Below are 17,288 nucleotides of genomic sequence, written 5' to 3'. Positions count from 1 at the left end.
AGCTTCTTTAATTAACATTTACACACTACTACAATACACTTTAATAAGAGTCCAAAACCAAATTCGAATCCAAGGCAGACCGGAAAAAATTGCCAAATTGAATAGAAGCGACGAAGTTAGCTTCCAATTCGGTTTAGTCTACTCAATAACCAAAAGAAATTAAACCGAACAAACCGACTCTCTCATTGCTATAAAGCAACTCAAAAACAAATTCATCAGCATTTCTCTTTGAACATTTCCTCCAATCTTAGTCCAAAAGCAATAATGGATTCAGAAATAGATGTCGACAACTCTCCAGCTTACCGAGTCTACAAGAGTGGCCGCATCGAGCGTCTCTCAGGAGAAACATTCAAACCACCTTCTCCCCTAACCCCCGAAAACGGCGTCGTTTCCAAAGACACACTCTTCTCCCCGGAGCACAACCTCTCCGTCCGCATATTCCTCCCGGAGAAAGCCTCCGCCGCCACCGGTGAAAAGCTGCCACTCCTCGTCTACTTCCACGGCGGAGGCTTCGTCATCGAAACCGCGTTTTCCCCGACTTACCATACCTTCCTCACCACCACCGTCGCCGCCGCCGGCTGCTTAGCCGTCTCCGTCGACTACCGCCGCGCGCCGGAGTTTCCGATTCCGGTCCCGTACGAAGACTCCTGGGACGCTCTCAAATGGGTGCTCTCTCATATCTCCGGAGCAGTGGATAAACAAACACGCCGACTTCGAGAAACTGTTCCTCGCCGGAGACAGCGCCGGCGGAAACATCTGTCATCATCTCGCGACACGTGCGAAGAGAGAGGGGATAGACTCGGTCATCTCCGGCGTCGTCTTGATCCATCCCTACTTCTGGGGGAAAGCTCCGGTGGACGAGTTCGAGACGAGAGACGAGAGGAAGAGGAAAGGTGTTGAAGCGCGTTGGAGAGTGGCGAGTCCGAATAGTGAAGAAGGAGTGGATGATCCGTTGTTTAACGTGGTGGGGTCCGAGTCGGTGGATATATCCGGGTTAGGTTGCGGGCGGGTTCTTGTGGTGGTGGCGGGGGATGACACGTTTGCGAGACAAGGTTTGGGTTACGCGGCGAAGCTGGAGAAGAGTGGGTGGGAAGGGGAAGTTGAGGTGATGGAGATTAAAGATGAAGGTCATGTTCATCATTTGAAGAGTCCTGATACTGATAATGCTCGTAAAGTGGTGAACAAAGTTGCAGAGTTTATTCAAAAGTAAGATTGTTGTTCTATTGATTTTATATTTTTATATGATGATTATGAATAAATTTGATGCTTATCAGTTTAGTATTAAACTATGAGCACTATACACTAGTTGTTTAGAACATCCCCATTAGAGATTTACTTCCCAAACTCTCACGTTTTCCAAAAAAAAAAAATATTATAATATTTATGGATCCCACATGTTTTATGAACCCGTCTCCCAAAAGTTATTCATTGTGAATCCGTTTTATTACTGTTTCACAGGCCCCACGTCACATAACGGTTTACGATTGGTTCACTTATTATTATTTAAAAAAAAGTTCAAACGAAAAAAAAAATTAATAATCAATTTTTCCGAGACCCCCTCCCCCGTTTCACTAATGGGGATGCTTTTACAACACAACGACTTAGAGCAAGCGCATTAATGAATCTCCGATTGAGGTTCACAATTTGATTTTTTTATTTTATTTTTCGTTTGATTTTTTTTTTTAAATTAAACATAAACTGATCAATAGCGGACCACCATGTGGCGTGAGATCCGCTAAACAGTAAGTACTCGAGTTTATGCGGAAGGAGCGTGGCGAAACGAGTTCACCAGCTTTTATTATTATAATATATTTATTTTTTTTGGATGGGCGAGAACTCCCCTTTTAAACCTTTGATGATCATGCTCTTATAGTCATCTGCTAGTTAATATATACACAGTTGAAACATATGTTGTTATTAATGTTCAAAAAAAAAAAAAAAAAAAAAAAAAAAAAAAACATATGTTGTTATTTTAAACAAAATAAAGGAGTGTAGTAACGACTGCGAGCGATTTTGGACCACAGGGTGAGCCAATGATCAAATGCGTCAAAATCTACCAGCAGCGAGATAATTCATTGCTTCAAATATCGCTGAACTATCCAGAAACGCTTATACCACATGGTTGTACTCTTACTATAAAACGATTTACTATAAATAGCACGTACGCATCCAATTTTTTTCTGCACGTATGCATTTGAATACATTGCTTGAAGCCTGGTTTTCAAGTCAAGAGACCCGCTGAGTTCTTGAAACCGTCCATTCACGGAGGAAGAGAGCGGAACGGTGGAGTACATCGTGAACTTGTGTACTTTGCGTAGTTTGAGCAGCTTGGAGATTAAAAAGTATGGGACGATTTCCATAATTCGGTAGGATTAGGTCTCTGACTTGTGTCTCAAGTTACCTTATGTTTAAAGCTTAATTCAACATTCTTCTTTTTTAAGCTTAAACTTACACATCTTAAACTCCAGTAAGATTTCTCATCTTCTTGAACTTTATTTTATCAAGCGATTTTGTGAGGATATCCGCCTTCTGTTCACTTCCGACCATGAAACACAAGATTCTTTTTTCGTAAGCGCAATTGCAGATTTATTGTCGACTTTGATGGTTACTCTTTTGCATTTTTTTCCGGCGGCTTCACTCAAGAATTCTTGAAACGAAATTGTCTCAGTTTCTGCCATAACCAAGGTTTGTGGTCTGGTGGTGATTAACTTGCGGGTAAAAAGCTCAATACGGTGAAACCAGCAGGGTTCGAGTCTCGGCCACTGGGTAATTAACATTTCGGCATCGCCAATGACAAGAGACTGACACGTGGCAATACAAAACTAGTCTGGACCACTGGGATCAGGATACCCCTGTATAATTCAAAAAAAAAAAAAAAAAACAATTGGAAAGTGAGCTATTCTAAGGAGAATGTTTTGTTTATGAAGTATGAAGAGATCATTGAGGAGCCTCGTTTCAAGTCAAGAGACCCGCTGAACTCTTGAATTGTCCATTCACCGAGGAGGAACAAGAGAGTGGATCGGTGGACGAAACTGTGAACTTGTAGTTTGCGTAGACGATAAGAGTTGGTGTAGAATCCAAATGTGTTCTTTAGGAAATGTGACGTTGGTGATTGGAAGAATTATCTCATTTCTCAAATGGCGAAAACGATTGAAGAGATCGTTGGATGTTAGACTACGAGGTCCGGTTTTGATATTTCAATAAAGTTGTTTTTACTTAAGCAGACATAAAATTTCAGTGAAAAAATTATGTTCTTGGCTTCGAGTTTTCATAGGTGGTTAACTCTTGATATGGATCAATTATCAAAAGCCTTGCCCCTGGTGGAACGTTCACTTGTTGCACTGAATATTTCATTCATCTGAAGCGAAAACAAAACAAAAAACGGTGTTAAGTAAGAAGAAGAATATATACTCTTTTGTATTGATTAATGAACAATCAATCAATCACCTTACACTCTGTTCCTGACAAAACAGCGCAACCAGCAGCACAGGAGAGTGCGTGTGCAGGCTTCAGTTTCAAGCCTTGCCTCACAAAAGAGTATGCCAACCCAGCACCTGATCCTGAGACCAAGCTGCAGAGTTGTCAAACCCCGAATCAGAAACAAAAATTCTGTAATAAAATATACAATCAAAAACATAAAAACAGGGTTTCATCAAATTAAATATCAAACAACATGAAGATTCTCAGCTAAGGCAAGTGCATAAACTGATTCGTAAGATCGTCTTTGCCTCTGATTCCTCTCATCATGGATTCAATTCCACAACCTGCAGCGGCTAATGCTGAACACTCCCGAGCACAGTTACGAACATACTGATTCACAGAAACCAAAATTCTCTTTTTGATTGTAAAATGAAATTATTACTTGGAAGAAATGGGGTTTTATTAAACCTGAGCTTGACTCAGTGGGGTTAGGACTCGATATAGACGCCGGAAAAGTGGGGGTATGACCATTCCTGCTATACCTACGTAAATAGCTCCGGCGAGACATTTACCGCAGCGGTGACGGGTGTAACTGTTTGTTCGCTTTTCATTTCCTCTTCTCTTTGAATCTTCTTTGATCACACCCAAGCTCATATACTGCTGGCAGGAGCTTTAACCTAAAGCAACAACTAACTAACCATAGGGAGAGTTAATCCAACTGGTACCATAACCACACTCAATGCTTCACGCAAAGCAGCATGCTTTCTTTGTCCATGAGAGAGAGAGAGAGAGAGAGAGAGAGAGAGAGAGAGAGAGAGAGAGAGAGAGAGAGAGATCACGTGGCTCAACGGTTTTACACTTGTCCTTGGAACCCTCTGTCTTCATCCAAGGCACTTGCTTTTCCTCTTCTCTATTTGATAATAAACAGCTCTTGGATACAAACTAACTCCACAGCATTACTTGTTGTTATTTCAATAAGGTTGTCGTTTGATGTTACAGTAAGGTTGTCGTTTGATGTGCTAAACGCTTGGTGTCTACACTACACCACACGAGCATATAATTTTTTTAAATAACTATCTAAAATAAATTATATTCATATTTTAGTAAACTTAACATCCAAAATTTTTTTACCCTAACGTCCTCATACAATGCTTATATTATGAGAGTAGCAAGTGGGAAAGAGTAGAATCTATTGGAGATCATGAGATGTTGATTTTTGGTCATGGGGTTACAGTAAGGGCACCTGTTAAAGATGTTGGTGATGGAGTCAAGAGTGGTTCAATCTGTTTCGTTGATGATGACGTACGTGTGGCCAGATCATGATCATCGTGGTTCGAATTGTGGTGTCTTCAATATTGCCACGAATGAAATCGTATGGCATAAGTAAGAAGCCCTGTTTTTATATAAATGAATCTCAGTGGTTTGCTTAGTCTTTGTGTGTTTCTAGCTAAGAGAGTATCAAACAAGCTTTTCTGTTTTGTTTGCATGCTTTTTCTCTTTTTAATGTCTTAGTTATAAGTTCGATTCGTCCCAGCAAAATTTGTTGATAGACTTTATATATATGTTTTCTGTTTTGCTTTGAAACATTCAGAACGTAACAGTTCCTAGAAAGATTAAAAATAAATAAAGACAAAGAGTGATGGTCGATCTTTTATGTTTATGATCTCACCAGAAACAACCAATAGTGTTTTGATTTAGATCGAGGAAAGTAATAAAATGTAGTGAAACAGAGGTTTGAGTTTTCTGTAGATTTTACAAAGATGTGTCTTGTGTTCTGTTCTTGAAACCTTAACTCGAACTCAGGTAGCCTAAGAGCATGATTATCGGCTGAGACTTTTTTTGGTCCTTAAATTTTTTTTTTCTGATTTAAAAAAAAAAAAAATTAAATATGAACCAGTTGCGTGCCGTCACGTGTTAGTGAGACCTGCAAACATTTAGGAACAACCCTTGGAACATTTCTTAATTATGGACATTTGAGCAAAAAGTTTCTAGCAAAAAGGTGATGTGCCCCACACCAAAAACACTAAGGACCAATGTTGGGACTACCAATAAGCAATGGTGTTATCCAAAGAAGAAGAGTTCTTAGAAAAAGTGTATTTTGATTTTTTAAGTATTATTTTTTTTTTTTACACATGTGGCGACCCACAAATAGTGCAAGGATTCATTAAGAAAGAGTCCTTATTTAAGGATTTTAAGGATTGAATCTTTAGCTTTTGATAAAGTCCACTGATTATTTAATTATTTTTTCTCTAAAGATTCCCTCTTAAAGACTCTTATTGCAGATGCTCTAAGAATCTTCCTTCTTATTCTTTTTTTATCCAACGGTTCTTTCGTGATTTCATAAGTATATACATAGAGAGTGTAGGATGTAATATTATAGAGAGCAAAGGAGCAATCACTTGTATCCTCTTAGCTCTGCTCTTCTTAGGGACATGGCAAGCAGTCATGACTCTAAGAACACCCACAACAACAAATACTTAACAACAAATTATTATAATAATATATAGAGTCCAAATATTTAAGAATTTGTGCCATAATTATCTCTTAAAGTCTCAATTTACGGATCTCTTTTCTGGCAGCCTCTTCACTGTGTGCGGGCTCCACTGTCGTGTGGAAGCCCGCGATTGACCAATTTTTTTTTTTTTAAATCCGGACGAAAAAAGACAAAGAAAAATAAAATATTTCAAAAGTTGTTGTTAAAGATTTGTTGTTAAAGATTTGTTGTTGTGGGTGCTCTAATAGGTCCAAGCAGACCAAATTTATCAAGCAGCTTTCTCAAGTCAGTTACACATAGATTCATACATCTCTTTCAATAACTTGCAGCTATACATTTGCGGTTTTTGAAATGCGGTTACTTATATATAATATAATTGGCAATAACTAGGGAAACTAATCATAACGCAACTTGAGATTTATTTATTTTATTATACAATATGGGAAGCAAAGTTCTTTCTAAATCTGGATCTACCAATCAAATGGTAAGCTAAGTTCTTTCTTGTACTGTCTCTCTTCTGAGGTTATCTACAAAAGCTTTAAAAGATACTCTCTTTCAAGAAACACACGTACTAGTCAAAGATCCGTACCATTTTAGTCTATTCTCTTATTGCTTCTCTAAAGATTTTTCTTGTGTTGCTTTTTGTTTTTCATTTTCACCTTTTCCTGACTTCTTTACAGATATTTAACAGAACTAGGTAACACGTCTCAGTTTTAGTTTGATATCGATCTTTAATATGCATCTAGACCAGATATTTGACAGTGTTCTTTAGTGGAACAGAGGTTATCATGTAGATCTTCTTTTATCAGTTTGAGTATTGTTTTATATTATTCAAACTTCACGTGAACACAAGCTAGTTCCACTTTAGAGACATCGAAAATTAGATGTCTCACTTCTTTTATTTGATGAAGATTTTGTTTTTTGTGGTATACATAGAGAGTGAGAGATGTATATGATAGAGAGCAAAGAAGGAGCAATCATTTGCATGCTACTGGCTCTGCTCTTCTTAGGGACATGGCCAGCAATCATGACTCTAACGGAAAGACGCGGTCGACTTCCTCAACACATTTATCTTGACTACACACTCACAAACCTGTTAGCTGCAGTTACGATAGCGTTTACACTAGGCCAAATAGGTCCAAGCAGACCTAATTTCCTGGCCCAGCTTTCTCAAGTGAGTTACATAGACATTCATTCATACTCTTTCAAAATCTTGCAGTCATTTTATGTTTCTGAAACGTGGTTTATTGTCACAGGATAATAAGCAGTCTGTGATGTTTGCAATGGCTGGATGAATAGTTCTTAACCTTGGAACCTTAGCAACACAATATGCTTGGGCTTTTGTTGGTTTATCTGTCACCGAAGTCATCACAGCTAGTATCGCCGTTGTTATCGGTAAACGCTTCTTTCTTCAACTACTTTTAACTGACCATGTCCTTCTTCTGGTAATTTTCCTTTTGGTTCTTTCAATATTTATTTTTGCATAGGCACAACGTTGAACTACTTCTTGGATGATAGAATCAACAGAGCTGAAATCCTTTTCCCGGGCATCGCTTGTTTCTTGGTAGCTGTTTGTTTCGGCTCAGCTGTTTATAAATCAAACGAAGATGACAACAAATCCAAACTCCAAGAATTCAAAAGGTTTTAAAAAAAAAAAGATTCACTACTAGTCTTTCTCTTGGTTTACGTTGGTCTGGTTTGGCAATAATCTTGATTCTTGTTTCAGTTTAGAGAATGTGTCCTCCTTCCAAATGGAGACAAATCCTGCAAATGGGTTAGCTCAAGAGAAAGGGAGTGCAGCTTTTCTTATAGAGCTTGAGAAACAAAGAGCTATAAAGGTTGAAACTAACTTTTATCTTTCCTTAACAAAAGAAACTATTAATATTATCTCTGAAAGCTTGAGGATTGTGTTGATAGGTTACTGGGAGAAGCACAATAATTGGACTGGCGATAACGTTCTTTGCCGGTATATGTTTCTCTCTGTTCTCACCAGCATTCAACTTAGCCACAAACGATCAATGGCACACTTTGAAACATGGAGTTCCAAAACTTAATGTGTACACCGCTTTCTTCTACTTCTCAGTCTCTGCCTTTGTGAGTGCTTTGATTCTTAACATCAAGTTTCTCTATTGGCCTGTACTTGGTCTCCCAAGATCTTCTTTCAAGGCTTACCTCAATGACTGGAACGGTAGAGGATGGTCTTTATTAGCTGGACTTCTCTGTGGTTTTGGTAATGGTCTTCAGTTTATGGGTGGTCAAACCGCCAGTTATGCAGCTGCAGGCGCTGTTCAGGTTTTGACTAGTAACATACATATTCTCTGGGGTAAATTGAAAAAAAAAAAAACATATCTTTATACTTTGGTTTTGTTGTGCTTCAGGCACTTCCACTTGTGAGCACTTTTTGGGGGATAATGCTGTTTGGAGAATACAGGAGACCATCGAGAAGAACATATATACTTCTTACCAGTATGCTCTTCATGTTCACCGTTGCAGTCGCGGTTCTTATGACCTCATCAGGACATAGAAAATGATATGAATTGGCAAGTCGCATAAATATACTATAAACAAGCGAAACAGCCAAAGGGGGTCTATTTGATTCATATTTTTTAAAACAGGGTCGACTCGATATTTTAATTTTAATCAAGGGTTAGTTTTGCAATTACAAAGAAAATAAATAGTTACTTAACATGAAAACCTAACTTGTGTATGTGTTCTTAACTTCAAAGATGGTTGCTCGGCAAACAAAGTCTCTGTCTCGAGGAGACCGCTTTGGTCTTCTTAAGCATGCAATAAGTTATTTATATGAAAAATCGCTAAAAGTTTTCACTCTCACGATCAACAAATTGATATCTACTTTCGCTCGGAATCCGACCACCTCCTCCACCGCTCCGCAGCTGACATCTCCGTCGTTTTCTTCGCTTCCCGATGAGATCGTTGTAACCTGCTTAGCACACATATCAAAGTCGCACTACCCTAAACTCTCGCTAGTATCCAAGAGATTCAACTCTCTCATCTTTTCCAATGAGCTACACCTTGCGCGATCTCGCTCCAAAACACGTGAAAACGTCCTTCACGTCTTCTTACAGCTACCCGGTCACCGTCTTCCTTCGTGGTACAGCATGTGGATAAAGCCTGGTCAAACTCTAACCAATGAGTTGAAGGAGGAGAATAGTAACTCTACAGGAAACGCTATGTTGGTACCAATACCTTCTTCATATTCTCCTAGTGCACCAACATTGTATCTCGGTACGTTTAGTTCAAAACAGTATAAACTCAGACACTGCAATAACTCTCCCGTTTCATCCCTACTCTGGGTCCGTAATAAGGGTGTTCTCACTCCATGGGGTAAAAGTAAATATTCCCCATGGCTTAAAGCCCCTAGAATGAAAGTGGCTAGAGAGAATGCCATTGCGAGGGCCCTTGATGGGAAAATATATGTAATGGGTGGTTGCAATGCAGATGAATCCGCGAGTTGGGCTGAAGCTTTTGATACAAATACTCAAACTTGGGAATCTTTGCCTGACCCTGGCCCTGAGCTCCGCTTCTCATTGATTAAGTCAATGAACGTGACCAAGAGAAGGGTCTACGTTGAGAGCAGCGGGAAGTATGATCATTATTATAATCCAAAAGAAGGTAGATGGGGAGTTTCATCAAAAGTACGCAAGTTTGGGAGAAAGTGTGAGATAGGCCATGTTTGGTACTTTTGTCGTAAAAGAGGTTTCTTTTGGTACGACACAAAGCTTAAAAGTTGGAGAATGGTCAAAGGTTTGGAGGTATTGAACAAGTATTGTAGTGTTGGTGTTATTGCAATAGCTAACTATGGTGGGAAACTCTTAATCTTGTGGGACAAGTTTGATCAGTGTCAAAACAAGGAGATTTGGTGTTCGGTTATTGCGCTTGAAAGACGTAGTGGTGATCATGAAGTTTGGGGAACAGTTGAGTGGGCTAGTGTTGTGCTTACGGTTCCTAGTTCATACGTTTTCTTCCGTTGTCAAGTGAAATCGGTTTGAAGTTTTGCGTTTGTTTTCACCACTATCAGTTGCTTTCTTTTTTAAAATCAACTTCATTATATATTGTTGCTTTTTAGATTTAATTCTTTAATCAAGCAGCAGTTTTAAATAAACTGTTCATAGTTAAGTTCTTGGCATACATCAATGGGCCGGGTAAGATAAGGTGCCATGGAAGGAACCTGAGATTATGTAAATAGGTAAGTTTTAGCATCCATTTTTATTTGTAAAATTAGTAAACAAAACTTTCAAAACTGCCAAAACAGAATGGATATTATATATATATATATATATATATATATGACCACAGAAAAAGACCATTGGGTGCTGTATAAATGGTTAAGCTGGTGGCATGTCCCAATCGTCAATCCATTCCAGTGAATCTATTGGTTGAGTAGTAAAAAGATGAGCATGGAGACAACGGCGGCTGGTAATTACAAACAGTCGCCTAGTTAGATAAGAAAAAAAGAAAGAAACAGATGCGAAGCTTGTGTGGGAAGCAAGCAGCTTTAGGTCAAAGATAATCGGAGTTTTTTTTACTTTTTTGCTCAAAAAATAGAGAAAAAGTACTTGTAACAGTAGGTAGATTTAAGAATAGTGAAATTGGAGCCTATAACCAAGAAAAAAAACCGTAATTCACCTAGTAGTCATTTCCCCTAACAATCCTCGTCGTTAAATATATATATTAATACTGTAATACCTTTTCGTATAACCGGCACAACCTGCAAAAAATTAAATTAAAATTATTAATTATTAACTGCAGAAAAGTAAAATTTGTCTTTACCTACTTCACATTTCCTATTTTATACTTCATTTGGTAACTTTTTCGAAGTCGAAAGGTCTCCAGTACCGACTTTCTCCAACGCCTCGCATCCGCATGCAATCGAAAACTTTTACATCTCCTTCGTACTCCCTTGTCAATCATCTTCCGCTTTAATATATTTGACATAACTGATTAGTAAGCTGAACTAATTAAATTTTATTTAGTTGTATACATCTTAAATAGCTTCAAAAACTAAAATATCACATGGTATTTTGTTGGTTAAGTATAAATACGATTTTAAATTAAGTGAATAGATGTACATACACATGTATACAAGTAGACAGAGTTAAGAATAAAGAAAAGGAAAATATTAGATATCAATATAAATTAACAGTATGTTGTTAATATACACATTAGATATCAATAGACATAACTTAGTTTCTAAAATTCGGTAGATCCGAACCGAACCCGTAAAGATTCAAACCAAATTCGAACTAAAATTTCTAAATATCCGAATGGAACTAAAATTTTTAGTTTCGAAAATCCAAAACCCGGATAGATACAAACTAAACCTATAAGAAGCACTTGAACGCCAACCTGATCAACACCTAGTTAGATACCTAGAAGAAGCACCCAAAACAAAATCTCCGTCTAGTTAGCTCCAACCTCCGCCTCCCTATCTATTAGTCCCGATGTCAAACGAAGAGACAGCCCTTGCGTCGCTTCCAGATAAGAAACTGGAGTTCTTAGTTTCGGCTAAGAGACGATTCTTAGCTTTTCTTAGATTTTAACTAAAAAAACTAAGAACCGTGTCTTAAATAATAGATATAAGAACCGTCTCTTAGCCGAAAAGTGTAAAAAAATGTCAAATCATGAGTTAAAAACTCCGGCTAAGAGACCGGGGTTAATCATGCTCGAATATCAAGATCGTACTACCCAAAACAACTAAGAAAAGTCTTTTATTACATACATTTTAAATAGGTTCAAAAACTTAAATATCACACAATATCTAGTTGAGTTGGTTGGGTATAAATATAATTCTAAATTAATAGAATAGATATGTACTTGTACTTATACAAGTAGATAGAGTTAAGAATAAGGAAAAGGAAAAGATCTTTTTTATTAAAAGGGAAGCAGTCTTAAAAAATTTACTTAAAAAGGTTGTTTGGACCCTTTCATTAACTAACAATATTTTTGGTCTTACCATAATAAGTGACTAACAATATATTACCTTATATTTCTCTAACAATAATTTAGTCACTGTTATATAGCTTTGTTTTTTTTTAACTGAGCTATATATCTTTGTTAGACTTATTAAAATCAAATATCTTACAATACGTATAACACCAACTTATTTGATTTTAATAAGTCCAACAAAAATTTATGGAAAACAGAAGTTGGAACCCTGATACCTTTTGATAAAACCAAATATCTTACAATACGTATAATACCAACTTATTTTGATTTTAATAAGTCCATTCACGAACCAATAAGTTTAAAACCAAACAAATTTTGTTAATTTTAGAGTAAACATACCAATTTACTATACGTACTGATATATATATATATATATATATATATAATATTGTATTCTAATGTTTGTGGAATATTTATACAAACAAGTTAAAAATAATGATATAATATTTATACAAACAAGAAAAAAAAAATGATCTAATATACTTTAAAATACGAGTCGGTTTAAATCCATAACTTAAATACCCGTAAAATTCATATAATTTTCAGGTATGTAACTGATTCGATTAGGTTTGGGTATCTAAAACCTAAAGTACCGGTAAGCCTGAAAAATACCTGAGACTCCAAATAAATACCAAATAAATACGCGAAAAGCCCGTATTTTAACCTAAATCATGAATCGAAAAACTAAAAATACTGAAAATTTAATTTGAATACCCAAAATATATTTTAAAATTGGAATTTTACCCAAAACCTGAAACAATAACCAAAAACCCAAACCTAAAATTTAAAAGAATATCCAAATTTAAAACATATACGAAATACCCATACATAACTAATATACTAAAAAGATCCGATTAATCTGGGTACCTGATCGGATCTCGGGTATGATCCGGACCAGATCAAAACCTATGGGTCTTAAAAAATAACCAATAGATACTTTGTCCTGGACTCGAACCGAACCTATATTTTCAAGTCGGTCTTGGTTTGTGTTTTTGGATCCAGATAAAATAGACAGACCAAAAGAGTTTAATAAAAATATACACACAAAATTTTAAAGAAACTTATTTATGAATTATATAATTTTACAAAAATTATCTGCCTCAATATAATAATATTTTGTAACATAATAATGTACAACAATCTACAAATATTAATTCATATCAAATTGTTTATACTTTAAAAAAAAACCTGCGCTTTCTAAGAGCGGGTCAAAATCTAGTTATAATTTACTATTTTACACAATATGTTGTTAATATGCACATTAGATATCAATAGACACAACTTAAAGTCTCTAAAGCTTGGTAAGATCAAGACCTAGTTAACGAGGATTGGAAGATAATAACTAGAAGAAGCACCCCAAGCAAAATCTCTGTCTAGTTTTGCTCCAACCTTGTAGCTATTAGTCCCGATGGCGAACAAAGAGACAAACCTTTCGTCGCTTCCAGATGAGATGGTTATAAACTGTTTAGCCCACTTATCGAGATCGTACCACCCGAAACTCTCCTTAGTATCCAAGAGATTCCGCTCTATCATCTTATCCAGAGAGCTCTTGTTTGCTCGATCTCACTTGAAAATACAAGAACACGTCCTTGACGTCTGCTTAAAGTTGCCCGGGCGTCGTCTCCCCTCCTGGTTCAGCCTCTGGATACGACCTGATCAGATCCTAACTAATGACATGGAAGAGGACAAGTCCACCACACGAAATACTTTGTTGGTATCAATACCCTCTTCATATTCTCCTAATGTAGCAGATTTATCTATGGGCATGGTTGGGTCCAAACACTACATAGTCAAGGATTACAATATTCCACCGACGGCATCCCCCATGTTGGTACGTGACCATAATGAGGGCACCCACACCTGGAGAAAATCCCCTAGCATGAAGGTGGCTAGAGAGAATCCTATGGTGGCTATTCTCGATGGGAAAATATACGTAGTGGGTGGTTGCAAGGCAGATGAAACCACTAACTGGGCTGAAGTTTTCGATGCAAATACTCAAACTTGGGAGTCTTTACCTGACCCTGGCGCTGAGCTCCGCTCGTCTTTACTTAAGTCAACGAAGGTGACCGATGGAAAGGTTTACGTTAGGAGCAATGCCAAGAATGAGTATTATTATTATGATCCAAAAGAAGGTAAATGGGGAGTTGTAACTGAGGCACTGCAGTTTGAGAGAAAGTGTGTAATAGAGAACGTTTGGTACTATTGTGGTGAAGAATATTTCTCGTGGTTTGACACAAAGCTTCAAAACTGGAGAATGGTCAAAGGCTTGGAGGTATTGAATAGGAATTGTTGTGCTGGTGCTCTTGCAGTAGCTAACTACTGTGGGAAACTCTTAATCTTGTGGGACAAGCCTGGCCAGGGTGAAAACAAGAACATTTGGTGCTCGGTGATTGCGCTTGAAAGAGAGGGTGGTGGTGATGATGTTTGGGGACACGTTGAATGGGCTAGCGTTGTGCTTCCCGTTCCCAGTTCATACGTTTTCTTGAGCTGTCGACAGGTATGGGGTTGAACATGCTTTGGTTCTGGCCATTGACAATGCCTTTTGACTTATAAGTTTCGAACTTCTTTAATTGATTAGATTTCATATGTAATTGCTACAATTCCTTGGCTTTTATTATCACTTTTCAATACCCAAATCTTGGACTAAGCCTAAACTGAGTTTGACAATGAAAATTATTACAATAGTAACTCAAGTCTCACTAACAAAAAAAAAAAGAGTATTAGAGAGGGAATACTTTCTTGTGCTTGAAGTATAACACAAAACCAAAATACAAAAGTCCACATCCAATACCTGTTACAAGCAAAACCCACTGGAACATGGTCGGATCTTTGAAAACAGAGTCTTGCAGGTTCATCCCGAAAACCGCGGTTACAGCTGCAAAAATGGCTGCCACAAAGGTTGCTGCGGTGAGAAGCAGTTGAAACTGAATCAACTGATTCTGTACATTCCCCTAAGAAAAAAACATGGAGACAAAGTCAGAGACCAGGGATGAAACAAAGGACAAAGATAGACAAAGCTTGGTTTTGTATGTTGTTACCAGCTTGATGTTGATCAGATCCTCTGTATCATCAATATACTCTTTCAGCTGCAAACACAAGCTCATAAATCAAAATATTGAATAGAAAAGACATCTCGTTGTAACAAATTTAAGAATCTAACCGATGATAGTTTACTGAGTGTGTTATCAACTACGACAAAGTAGGCTTCTAGCAACATCTCTAGTTGGTCGATGTTCTCTCCGCTGCTAGATGAGCTTAACAAGCTTCTGTGTGAGCCAACCACGCTACTAAAGGCTCTTTGAAGCTTCCCAAGGTTTCCACTAGTTGAACCAACAGGTGAAACCGGCGCAGACTTGGAAACTATTCCTGAAGATCCAAAATCCTCATCGAGGTTGTCTTCTAACTCCACAGAAGCATGAGCCTCTGATCTTTCTCTCTTCTCAGTCAAATACATCTCAGCCATGTCATCATCATCATCCATTAAATGTTCTATTTCATCACAAACCTGCAAGTTTTAAGGAAATCCCCAAAATCAAAATGTATGGTGCCGACTTTTCTAAATTTTGAAGGGTTCTTTGTGTGTTTACCTTCTGAACTTTCTGTGTTAAGGCAAGGAGGCGACCTTTTAACCTACGCACATGTTCTAGATTAAGTGTGCTGATGTTTGAGGCTAGTTCGTCAAGAACAGGATACACCTCCATCTCTAACTCATTCACCTATTAAAATTCAAATCCACCAAAAGCTTTTGAGCTTTAACTAACTTGAAGAATGATCTTAGAGGCAAATAGTGGCATACCTGAGCATCTAAAGACAAGCAAGATAATTCCAAAACCAGCTCCAACGCTTTAAACTCAAACGGCAAATCATCTGAAACAAACAGTTCTTTATGTTACCAGCAATCTAACAACTATCATAACTCCAAACCACCAAAGCTAATATCAAAAAAAATCAACTGACCTTTGAGATTCAAGTTTTGGTTAGACTGGAGGCGTTTACACAGTTCAGACTGGTACTGAACAACAGACGCATCCCTAGCATTCATGAGAATAACCTCCTCAGCTGTGATTATACATCTGATCTTCTCAAGGCTCACCACTATGGCTCTCTCACGTCCCAAGATACTCGATGGGTAAATAAACAAAGGATCCAGAAGCCTCAAATCCCTTGATGGTAAGGAACAGCGCTTCATTATAGTTGCCTTGTCTAGCTCCAAAACCGTCGAGTTCCCATTCTCATCAATCTTGACCCATGAACGACTAGACTGCCCTCTCTTCTTGAGGCCAGAGTAAGGATGCCCACGGTTGCTTTGTCCTTCGAGAGTAACCGGTCTACCAATCTTTTGGGAAGATATGAAATCCGGTAGAGTAGAAGCGGAGAACGGATCAGGTTGTTCTCCCATGCTTCTATATCAGTTCTTGCTCACAGATTACTGCAAAGGTTGATGTATCATAAGCAAACTACTGCAAAGCTACAGATTTGCAACCTGAAAACAACAGTTTTGAGATGAAATCGAAATCTATTTAGCAACCATGTAAGCTCATCTCATTCAACTGCTCTCTCTCTCTCCGAGGAGTTAACAAAGAGATTGAGAGCACAAAAAAAGCCTTCTAAAACTTAGTAGTGAACATTTCTACCAGAAACTGCGTTGATCATCAAGAACCTAACCTTTGTGAACCCTCTAAAATTCCCAAATCAATCTAGATTTGAATAACTGGGTATTGAGTTGCTAATCGAGAAATGAAGAAAAGCCACAAACTTTACAGTAAAGGATGATCAAATTCAGTAGCAAAATTTCTAAAAATTCGAAGAAACCGATCCTTTAAGACTATCGAATGACCAATCGCCGGCGATCAATTAGGTCGATATTCCCAAATCCATACGATCAAGCAAAGTAACAATTCATGAAAGTAACGAAACCAAACCCTAAGACTAAGATTCCGAAATAAAAAAAGAGCTTCACCTTTTCGTTTAGAATCTATTTCAGTTTCCCCAAGCAGAAGCAGCAGAAGATGAAGAGCAATTACTCCCTCTGTTTTACTTTACACAGTAACAACGCCTTCCTTTCTTTTAACCAGAGACAGAAGACAAACGTATATCAAGCCACGTGGAGACTATCTCCTGGATGGAACATGGTTTCTAACATACACCGAACTATAGGAGATCAGCTTCTAAAGTGTGATGCCAGTGTTTTTAAAACCGGACCGACCCGATGGTTAAACCGGGTCCAACCATGAACCGGATTGGGTCTTAATATTGGTTCGACCATGAACCGTCACATAGCCAGATTAGATTTCAGAGTTATTAAACTGATAAAAATCATTTAAAATTACCAAAAATCTTTGAACCATCTATATAAACATGAAATTAGTTTATATTTACAATGTTTATGTTTTAAATTCACGTATAT

General features: G+C 37.6%; 5 protein-coding genes and 2 pseudogenes across 7 annotated transcripts; 5 read left to right on the top strand and 2 right to left on the bottom strand.

The window, feature by feature from the left end:
* Positions 1–230: 230 nt before the first annotated feature.
* Positions 231–1,278, top strand: LOC106396605 (annotated as a pseudogene).
* Positions 1,279–1,686: 408 nt separating this feature from the next.
* On the bottom strand, positions 1,687–4,215 carry LOC111198754 (chloroplastic import inner membrane translocase subunit HP30-1-like). The gene is made up of 4 exons (XM_048781252.1): positions 3,889–4,215; positions 3,707–3,810; positions 3,448–3,571; positions 1,687–3,358 (listed from the first exon to the last, which is right to left on the bottom strand). The coding sequence occupies exons 1-4, from the start codon at positions 4,072–4,074 to the stop codon at positions 3,296–3,298; spliced, it is 477 nt and encodes a 158-aa protein (XP_048637209.1). The 5' UTR covers positions 4,075–4,215; the 3' UTR covers positions 1,687–3,295.
* Positions 4,216–4,578: 363 nt separating this feature from the next.
* On the top strand, positions 4,579–5,849 carry LOC111199051 (putative F-box protein At2g03610; the record flags this gene model as incomplete). Its single annotated transcript, XM_022688502.2, is given in 3 exon segments — positions 4,579–4,722; positions 4,724–4,801; positions 4,803–5,849. Coding segments are annotated over 3 exon segments (270 nt in total), but the record flags the coding sequence as incomplete, so codon positions are not given.
* Positions 5,850–6,116: 267 nt separating this feature from the next.
* LOC106421816 lies at positions 6,117–8,500 on the top strand (annotated as a pseudogene).
* A 140-nt stretch (positions 8,501–8,640) lies between these two features.
* LOC106421830 (putative F-box/kelch-repeat protein At4g39756) lies at positions 8,641–13,162 on the top strand. The gene has a single exon (XM_013862660.3). The coding sequence runs from the start codon at positions 8,641–8,643 to the stop codon at positions 9,922–9,924; it is 1,284 nt and encodes a 427-aa protein (XP_013718114.2). The 3' UTR covers positions 9,925–13,162.
* On the top strand, positions 13,161–14,631 carry LOC106396628 (putative F-box/kelch-repeat protein At4g39756). The gene has a single exon (XM_013837078.3). The coding sequence runs from the start codon at positions 13,290–13,292 to the stop codon at positions 14,388–14,390; it is 1,101 nt and encodes a 366-aa protein (XP_013692532.2). The 5' UTR covers positions 13,161–13,289; the 3' UTR covers positions 14,391–14,631.
* On the bottom strand, positions 14,526–16,953 carry LOC106396615 (magnesium transporter MRS2-5). Of its 3 annotated transcripts, none has more exons than XM_048781250.1 (7): positions 16,842–16,953; positions 15,839–16,310; positions 15,678–15,748; positions 15,469–15,597; positions 15,042–15,386; positions 14,920–14,967; positions 14,526–14,832 (listed from the first exon to the last, which is right to left on the bottom strand). In XM_048781250.1, the coding sequence occupies exons 2-7, from the start codon at positions 16,278–16,280 to the stop codon at positions 14,602–14,604; spliced, it is 1,266 nt and encodes a 421-aa protein (XP_048637207.1). In that variant the 5' UTR covers positions 16,281–16,310; positions 16,842–16,953; the 3' UTR covers positions 14,526–14,601. The 3 variants fall into 3 exon arrangements, with proteins under 3 accessions (XP_048637207.1, XP_013692513.2, XP_048637208.1); XM_013837059.3 differs by having other exon boundaries at positions 15,839–16,364; positions 16,842–16,936; XM_048781251.1 differs by having other exon boundaries at positions 15,839–16,366; positions 16,845–16,935.
* Positions 16,954–17,288: the final 335 nt, after the last annotated feature.

This window comes from Brassica napus, chromosome A6 (assembly GCF_020379485.1).
Source record: "Brassica napus cultivar Da-Ae chromosome A6, Da-Ae, whole genome shotgun sequence".
NCBI lineage: Eukaryota > Viridiplantae > Streptophyta > Magnoliopsida > Brassicales > Brassicaceae > Brassica > Brassica napus.
Note: the sequence above shows the minus strand (reverse complement) of the source record. Positions and strands in the feature narration are given on the sequence as shown.

Bases quoted from the DNA above. Each gene is read 5' to 3' on its own strand.
- LOC111198754 (XM_048781252.1), bottom strand. From the start codon at position 4,074: ATGAGCTTGGGTGTGATCAAAGAAGATTCAAAGAGAAGAGGAAATGAA. The intron at 3,811-3,888 runs GTTTAATAAAAC...TCTGTGAATCAG, and splicing joins CCCCACTGAGTCAAGCTCAG to TATGTTCGTAACTGTGCTCG. The intron at 3,572-3,706 runs GTTTATGCACTT...ACAACTCTGCAG, and splicing joins AAAGACGATCTTACGAATCA to CTTGGTCTCAGGATCAGGTG.
- LOC106421830 (XM_013862660.3), top strand. From the start codon at position 8,641: ATGGTTGCTCGGCAAACAAAGTCTCTGTCTCGAGGAGACCGCTTTGGT.
- LOC106396628 (XM_013837078.3), top strand. From the start codon at position 13,290: ATGGCGAACAAAGAGACAAACCTTTCGTCGCTTCCAGATGAGATGGTT.
- LOC106396615 (XM_048781250.1), bottom strand. From the start codon at position 16,280: ATGGGAGAACAACCTGATCCGTTCTCCGCTTCTACTCTACCGGATTTC. The intron at 15,387-15,468 runs GTAAACACACAA...TAAAACTTGCAG, and splicing joins TAACACAGAAAGTTCAGAAG to GTTTGTGATGAAATAGAACA. The intron at 14,833-14,919 runs GTAACAACATAC...TTTTTTTCTTAG, and splicing joins ATCTGATCAACATCAAGCTG to GGGAATGTACAGAATCAGTT.